The sequence below is a fragment of the Callorhinus ursinus genome, unplaced genomic scaffold (assembly GCF_003265705.2).
Source record: "Callorhinus ursinus isolate GAN/ISIS: 27379988/994484 unplaced genomic scaffold, GSC_fseal_2.0 scaffold9, whole genome shotgun sequence".
NCBI lineage: Eukaryota > Metazoa > Chordata > Mammalia > Carnivora > Otariidae > Callorhinus > Callorhinus ursinus.
In genome coordinates, this window is record NW_027397071.1 from 516,143 (window position 1) to 525,094 (window position 8,952).

At 42.6% G+C, this 8,952-nt stretch overlaps 1 protein-coding gene across 1 annotated transcript; it reads left to right on the plus strand.

Annotated features, from left to right (window-relative positions):
- Positions 1 to 2,628: 2,628 nt before the first annotated feature.
- Positions 2,629 to 5,177, plus strand: ADAM30 (ADAM metallopeptidase domain 30). Its single transcript, XM_025872614.2, has one exon. It carries the CDS (start codon positions 2,784 to 2,786, stop codon positions 4,992 to 4,994), a length of 2,211 nt encoding a protein of 736 aa, XP_025728399.1. The 5' UTR covers positions 2,629 to 2,783; the 3' UTR covers positions 4,995 to 5,177.
- The last annotated feature ends 3,775 nt before the right edge of the window (positions 5,178 to 8,952 follow it).

Sequence of the window (8,952 nt, forward strand, 5' to 3'; positions counted from 1 at the left end):
GCCTCTCCTGACTGGCAGATCGAATTCCTCAGAGCAGACCGTGTGGATGATCAGTTCATTGCCTCTTACCTCCCAAATCATCCCTTCTACCTGCTCTATAACAGTGGATATGGGACCTTTAAATATGTTTGCTTTGCCAGATGGCACTATGTTAAGTTTTATCAGTAGAGGGTGCTGGAGAGATCTCGTAGGGGTAAGAAGCGATCTACATCTGAGGTTAATAAGACAACCCAAGAAAACTTACTGAAATACTTAACTATCAGGCTCCCCCTGCAGTTTACACTGATGTATATTGTAGCTTCCCACGCCAGGCTCCCAAGGGCAGGCAGCTTCTGCAGCACCCAGCGTCTGCCATGTACGGCAGTCAGCAGCCGCAACAATGGCGGGCAGTCCCTATGCCCGGGTGTGTGTGTGTGTGTGTGTGTGTGTGTGTGTGTGTGTAGCAGAGTGTATTCGAGGGCCCCGGTGAGATGCTGTTCTGAACAACTTTCCCCAGTGCCCTAGAGTGCCTCAGTGAGACACCTTCCTGTGAACAGCCACCCCAATACCTTAGAGGTTGGATTTATGGCAAGATCCACCAAAGTGCTACCTCACTGACTTCTCTGCCATTTAGTATCCAAGGCTGTGGCACCTCACAAGGTCTGATCTCAGCCCTAGGAGGAGGCTAGCTCTTCCTGGATGGCCAGTTTCACCCCTCACGTTGGTAGGTCTACTATACTATATAATATATTGTATTTTCTTTTATATTATACCACCCATATCTTATTATATCATTGCATATTTGCTGTATTAAGTATTCTATCCACAATTCCAATATTCTTTAGAGTTATCTTCACAGTTTACCAGCAAATCTCTTATTCCTCCAATTACATGTTCAAATTAATAATTCTCTATATTACCTTTCCCTCTTCCACTGTGATATGGATTCTTTCTCCTGACTGAACTCAGACTGATACAGAAGGTAACTTTGGCAGAGAAATAAACATTGCTGTGTGTTGTGCTTAGTTTTATCTTAAATCAACAAGTCAGAAACTTTTCATCTATAAAATTTTCTTTTAATAATTCTTTTCCAAAAGGGACATAAAGAATGAGTGATGGCCCTCTCAAAAACTTGGAGCTGTTGTTTAAAAAAAAAAAACATTGGAAGGGACAAATTTTATGATGTAAGTTAAAAAATAGTCATATTTAATCTACTGGCACTATCCTTTCAACAATATCATTATGACTCCAAGCTAATCTGTCAACCTAAAGATTAATGAAAGCATATTTGTCTCATCTCAGAAAATAGACACAAAGTTTTAGGTTATTAAAACATTTTTTTCATTGTGAAATATAACATACACAGAAATGAGCATAAATTTTTAGGAATGGTTTAACAAATATGCACAGCAAACCCCAGTGGTCAAGACATACACTAGCAACACCCCTAGCACTCTAGAAAGCTACCTGAACCATACATACCCTGCCCCTCCCTCATCCACTCCTGATTACAGCCCCTTCTGCTCACCCTAGAAGTAGGGTGACAACTCATGCTCACCGTTCTGGTAATTATTTCCTTGACTTATTTTACCAACAATGCATGTATCCCTAAAAGTAAAGTTTAATTTTGTCTGATTTTGATCTTTACGTTTATTTGTTTTTCTTTGTAATATTCATCCATGTTGTGCATATAAATAACTCCTATGCGTCATCTCATTGCTGCAGTCACTGTTGATGGAAATTTGAATTGTTTCTAATTTGGAGAACATTGCTGCTTCCATGTATCCTGGTAAATTTATGCACACATTTCTGTAGGGTATATATCTAGGAATGGAACTGCTGGATCATATGGTCTGCATATTTTCATCTATATGAGCTACTGCTAAACAGCTTTCTAACGTGGTTTAGCGTACTAAATTACCTCCAGAAAGGTGTAAGAGTTATCATACTACACCCTCATCAAAACTTGCTATTGTCAGTCATTTAAAAAATCATTTTAATCCGTGGGCCTTTGCGGTCTCCTCCCTCACCCATCACTCAACCTACAAACATAACCACCGATTTGCCTTTCTCGGAGAACTCCTGGGGGTTCTGCTCTCACAAGTTCTTTTCTATTCCTAGATTCTCCCCCCGCTGCACACACGCCCCAAATCCCGCTAGTCCCTGGCACCCAAGGGCAAACAGCACAAAGAGCCACCTGACAAAAGGAGCTGGAAACTCTCTCCGGCCGGAAGCCAGGCGCTGCCCTGGGCGTGGGTTGGGGATTAGATCCTTCACTCATATTCTCTGGCTCTGCCGCTCCGCTTAGGGGTACCTGAGTCCAGCGGAAAGCTGGGAATGCGGTGACGGTGCGGAGCGCGCTGTGCCTAGAAAACATCTGATTCTCACGGATGGAAAACATCAGGTGTGTCCTAGGGAGTACAGAAACAGACGAACAGCACGGGATGCAGCGACCCTCGAACAAGACCTCTTTTGTTTCTCCTTTTTCTCTGTTCCTTCTCCCTTCTCCAACCTGCTCTCTGCCCTTCTCCAACCCTCGTGCCAAAAGCCCCTCTTCCCTGTTTTATTCTCGAGCACCTTTCCCTCGGTTCTCCCTCGTGCGCCCAACGGCACCGCCCAGAAAACGAACGGGATTCGTTCTGGGAATGTCAACTAGACCGAGCCTTGGGAGGCGAGGGGGTTCCTGTATACCCTGCTTTGGGAGCTCCGCACCTGGCGCTCCCGCGCCTCTTGCGGCCGCCCCTGGAACCTGACTCTCAAGGCCGGTTGCTGGGATTGACTTGCTAGGGCCACAGATCTGGGCCATGAGGTCAGTAAGGACCTTACTCCCCAAAGACCGTTCGTTCCCCGTGCTCGTCCTGATGGCGCTCCTGGTTGGTGCTCTTGGCGAGGATTTAATTTTTCACCCTGAGTGGGGATTTGAGTCGTATGAAATCATCATTCCCAAGAAGCTGAGCTTCCGGGGAGGGCAGCAGGGTGCCCTACAGCAAGTGTCCTACCTCCTGCAGGTCAAAGGCAAGAAATATATCCTCCACCTCTGGCCCAAGAGGTTTCTATTGTCCCGAAATCTAAAGGTTTTCTCCTTCACAGAACAGGAGAAACTCCTGGAGGATCACCCTTACATACCCAGGGACTGCAACTACATAGGCTTGGTTGAAGGAACTCAGGATTCAGAAGCTACTTTAAGTACATGCACAGGGAGTCTCCGAGGCATATTGAAAATTGATGAGGAACATTATCAAATCGAGCCCTTCAAAGCCTCTTCCAGCTTTGAACATGTCATGTATCTCCTGAAGAAAGAGGACAGATTTCAGAATCAGACAGATTTCAGAATCATAACTAATGATGAGCTAGAAAAGCAGATGGCTCAGAGTGAGATTATGGCAAGGCTTAGGGACTATCATGGATCCTATAAGCATCAGAAGTACATGGAACTAGCCCTGGTCTTTGATTACAGTCGATTTTTGTTTTCGGATTCCAATATTACTCGAGTCATACAGGATGCCGTTCTTTTGACTGGGGTTATGGACACCTTCTTTAAAGATATCAGCATGAGGCTACAGCTACAAGGTGTTGAAATATGGACAAATAACGACAAATTTAATATTCACCAAATGACCTCACAAGAACTTCTAAACTCATTTTTAAAATATCGTGCAACAACCCTTTCTGGTCGGGTTTCTGCAGATTGGGCACATTTGTATATTACAGGTGTTTTTACTCATGCTCTTGGATGGGCGTATATTGGAGGTATATGTAAGGCCAAATATAGTGGATCAATAAGTAGTTTTCCAAATCTAAATATCCTTGAAGCCAGTAGACTGTCTGCTCATGAACTGGGCCATGGTGTGGGAATGAAACATGATACAGAATATTGTCAATGCAGGGGTAAACGAACTTGTATCATGGGCACTGGGAGTAGTGGGTTTAGTAATTGTAGTTATAGTGAATATCTTAGTCACATAAATTCAGGGGGAGAATGTCTAAATAATATCCCAGGACTGGGTTATGTGGTGGAGAGATGTGGAAACAAAATTGTGGAAGGCAATGAAGAATGTGATTGTGGTTCAAGAGAGGACTGTAAAAAAGACCGTTGTTGCGAACCGGATTGTAAACTCGCGCGAAGTGCCAATTGTAGCACTGGGCTTTGCTGTCATAAATGTCGCTTTCGTCCACCTGGGTACATATGTCGAAAGGAAGACAATGAATGTGACCTTGCAGAGTACTGCAATGGAATCTCAAATTTCTGCCCAGATGACACTTTTAAGCACGATGGAACCCTTTGCAAGGGTAACTCCGTGTGTTTCAAAAAGAGGTGCCATTCCAGATATACGCAGTGCCAAAACATTTTTGGACCTGATGCCAGGGAGGCTCCTGATCAGTGCTATCGCTTAGTGAATTTAGTGGGTGATCAATTTGGGAACTGTGGTATTATAGGAGGCAAAACCTACGTAGCTTGTGCCAGGGAAAATGTAAAGTGTGGCAGGATACAGTGTATAAATGTCAAGAGCATCCCTGATGTGCCAGAGCATTCTAGCCTCATCTCTACTCATCTGCGAAAGGAAAATCTCACGTGCTGGGGGATAGGTTACCACACATCCCTGACACCCTTGGGAATACCTGACATGGGTGAAATATATGATGGTACCCCCTGTGGTTTTGAACAGCTGTGTATTAACAGAACTTGTGTGAATACCTCAGTCTTGAAATCTGACTGTTTTCCTAAGAAGTGCAACAACCGAGGCATTTGCAACAATAAGAAAAACTGTCACTGTGGCTATGGCTGGGCCCCTCCATTCTGCGAGGAGCAAGGGTATGGAGGTAGTATTGACAGTGGGCCCACGAAAGAGCTGAAAGAGGAGGTGCCCGCCCCAGTGCAGGTGGTGTCCATTATGTTAATGCGCCTTGTTTTCTTAATCATCTCAGTGATCGCTGTGTTTTTCAGGAGATTGATAGAACAGTTTATAAACCCCACACTGATAGAAACACCACCAATTAACATTCCAAATAAATAAACCACGGCAACAAATGTCAAGAACCCAAACGAGTGAGCAGGCGATCCCCAGTCATTTAATAACACAGAGCCATATCTTGAGCAAGCTTATCCTTTAGCCCAACGGCACTTTGTTCTTTTTCCACTTCTATTTTTTACCGTAATTTTTCTCCAAGCTTGGGTCAGCAAATAAATGATATTCTTGTTTGGGAAACTAATCAGTGCATTTTGCTTTTTTAGTATTCACTTGCTCCTTCATTTGTGTTCGAGTTTGGGATAGTCCGAAAAGAACGGCCCAATGGCTTTTCTGAACGCTAAAGCTCTGAATATTGTTTCACCGAATGGCATTGGTTTTCACAGCAGAGTCCTGCGGCTTGGAATCCCAGCACACAAAGTGATTGTCTGCCCTTCTCTCTGCCCCCCTTGAGTGATCAGTGAGAACTCGGTGCTAGGGCCCCTGCTGACTGATAGATGTGGACTACCACTTTTATAAATAGAAAGCCATACTTTAGTAAGGGATGTCGCTCAGGTAATTCTTTTTCCCTGTTATGGTCATTTTTTGGGTCATTCCAGCTCTGTAGCTGTGTGGTTTGGGGCAAGTCCAGTTGGGTGAAGGACACAAATCTACCATAACTCTTGCATTTCATCACAGTCTATAAATGATGACAAACCCTGGCAGCATCCTGGGGACAAGACTTTGGACAAAGTTCTGTGCTTCAGGCTTTTGCTGGCAGAAGCTGGTCTGTTGTGAATGTGTGCTGAGGGGACACGTGGCCCTAGGTTTGCCACACCCCTAAGTAGAGCAGAGGAGGGTGAGGAACGCCTTCCACCCAGGACCCCCATGTCTGCCTCCAAATATTCTCGCCCCTTTGCCCGGTGCTGAGCGTGGGAGGAGGGGAGGACTAAGTGGCAGCTCTGGAGGATTTGGTGCTCACCTCTCATGCCCAGGGAGGAGCACATCCTTCCCAGATCTGTGTCAGCCCAAGGGTTCGCGGTCTTGCTCTAGGCCAAGCCTTCCTGCTTTTGTCTCCTCTCACCCCCGTGCTCCCCCTCCCCAAGCACCACTGCAGGCCCACTATCCTCATGCCTGTCTCCTCTTTTCTCGGCCACATTGTTCTTCTAATTGAAGTTGCAGGAGGCTCACGGTTAAGAGTGGTCCCCTTGGACTGTCTGGGGACTGTTTTTTAGTGAGGGGAGAACAAGAAAACCCTGACTTTTTGATGATCATAATTCTAACATTTTTCAAGCTTGGCCATCACCAGAAAACATCCTGAGAAAGCAAGGACATTTAGTTGTAGCTGGAATATTGACAATGACGGCTACCATTTATGGAGAGTTCACTCCGTGCCAGGCAGTGTTCTCAATGCCTCGTGTGTATTTATGTATTTTCACTCCCGAAAATAACTCTGTGTGGGGTGTGTTATTATCTCCTCCTCTCTAATAGAGAAATTAAAGCACGATGAGGTGAAATAATCTGCTCAGGATGTCATAACTAATAAGTAACGATATTGTTACAAGAAGCGTTATATATGGGGGCTCTTGAAAAGACTGCGCTGTTGCTGGGTGGAGTACTCTGCCAATGTTAATCAGGTAATGTTGGTTGATAGTGTTGTCTAAGTCTACTCTATCCTTGTTGTATTCAAGCAAGAACTATAACTCGTTCTTCAAGTGAATTTGTTGATTTCTCCTTGCAGTTCTATCAGTTTGCATCATGTGTTTTGGAGCTGCTGTCAGGTGCAGAAACTTGTGGGAATCATGTCTTCTTGATGAACTGACCTCTTTTTTTCTCAAGATTTTATTTATTTGACAGAGAGAGACACAGTGAGAGAGGGAACACAAGCAGGGGGAGTGGGAGAGGGACAAGCAGGCTTCCCGCTGAGCAAGGAGGCGGATGCGGGGCTCGATCTTAGGACCCTGGGATCATGACCTGAGCTGAAGGCAGACGCCTAACAATTGAGCCACCCAGGCGGCCCAAACTGACCTCTTTATTAATATGAAATGACTATCTGATTCTGGTAATAGGTCTTGCTCTGAAGTCTATTATAGCTGATGTTAATATAGTTACTCCAACTTCCTTTTGACTACCATTCATAGAGCATACACACCTTTTTCCATTCTTTTATTTGAATATATTAGTATCTCCATATTTACAGTGAGTTTCTAGTAGGCAACATATAGTTGAGTAGTTTTAAAATCAAGTCTGACAATTTCTGCCTTTTAATTAATGTTTTGACCATTAACATTTAATGTGATTATTGAAAGAGCTAGGTTTGAGTCTATTCATTTGCTATTACTTTTTGGTTTGTCCCCCTTTTCCTTCTTTTTCTTCCTTCTTTTGAATTAAGCTAGTATTTTTTTTATAATTCCATTTCATCTCCTCTGGTTACTAGGTATAGCTCTTCATTATTTTAAAGGCCGTGTTAAGATGTGTAGTATATATCCTTATTTTATCACAATCTATCTTCTAATGATGTTATACCACTTCATACACACTACAAGAATCTTAAATTAATACACTTCCATAGTTCCCCTCCTGGCCTTTATGTTATTGCTGCATGGATTTTATTTTTACAAATGCCATGAACCCCCACAATAAATTATTATTATTCTTATTATTCTTCTTTGAATGTTCAATCATCTTTTAACAAGATTTAAATAATAAAAAGGGTATATATGTGCCCATTTAACTACCATTTCTGGTGCTCTTTCTTCTTTTGTGTGGATCCAGATATTCATCTGCCATTATTGTCCTTTTGCTCAAAGATTGTCCTTAAATTCTCATAGTGCACGTCTGCTGGTAATGAATCATTCTAGCTTTTGTATGTGTGAATACCTCTTTCTTTCACCTTTTTAAAAAAGATAGTTGTCCTGGGTATAGATTTCTAGGTTGACACTTTTTTGGGGGGTCTTCGAGTATTTAAAGGTATCAATCAATTATCTTATTGCTTGCATTGTTTCTGGCAAGAAATCTTGTGTTATCTTCACCTTTTTTTTTCTTGATAGGTAGTATGTCTTTTTATTTTCCTACTTTTAAGATTTGCTCTTCATCATTATTTTTAGTGGTATGATGATGGTCCTTTGTGTAATTTTTTTCCTGTTTCTAATAATTGAATATGTACAGATTCTTGGATCTGTGTATTTATAGTTTTTATTATGCTTGGAAAGTTTTTGGCTATTCTTTCTTTAAGTAGTTTTGTTCCTCCCTTTCCTTTGGGGACTCTCATTATCCATATATTAGCCCAGCTGAAATTATCTCACAGTTCACTGATGCTTTTTCCCCCATTCTTTCTTTCTTTTAGTGTTTCTTCCTCAGTTCCTTTTCGATATCTTTTGCTAGGCCTCATATTCACTAATTTTTTTCTTCTGAATTGTCTAATCTGCTATTAAGCTGAGCTGGGTTCTTTTCCATCTCAGACACTATAGTATTCATTCCTAAAAGTTGGATTTGGGTCTTTTTTATACCTTCCACTTGTCTATTTAACTTTTTGAACTTCTAGAATATAGTTATAATAACAGGTTTTTTAATATTTTTTATTGTTATGTTAATCACCATACATTACATCATTAGTTTTTGATGTAGTGTTCCATGATTCATTGTTTGTGCATAACACCCAGTGCTCCACGCAGAACATGCCCTCTTTAATACCCATCACCAGGCTAACCCATCCCCCCACCCGCCTCCCCTCTAGAAACCTCAGTTTGTTTTTCAGAGTCCATCGTCTCTCATGGTTGGTCTCCCACTCCAACTTACTCCCCTTCATTCTTCCCCTCCTGCTATCTTCTTCTTCTTTTTTTTTCCTTAACATATATTGCATTATTTGTTTCAGAAGTAAAGATCTGTGATTCAACAGTCTTGCACAATTCACAGCGTTCACCATAGCACATACCCTCCCCAATGTCTATCACCCAGCCACCCCATCCCTCCCACCCCCCACCACTCCAGCAACCCTCAGTTTGTTTCCTGAGGTTAAAAATTCCTC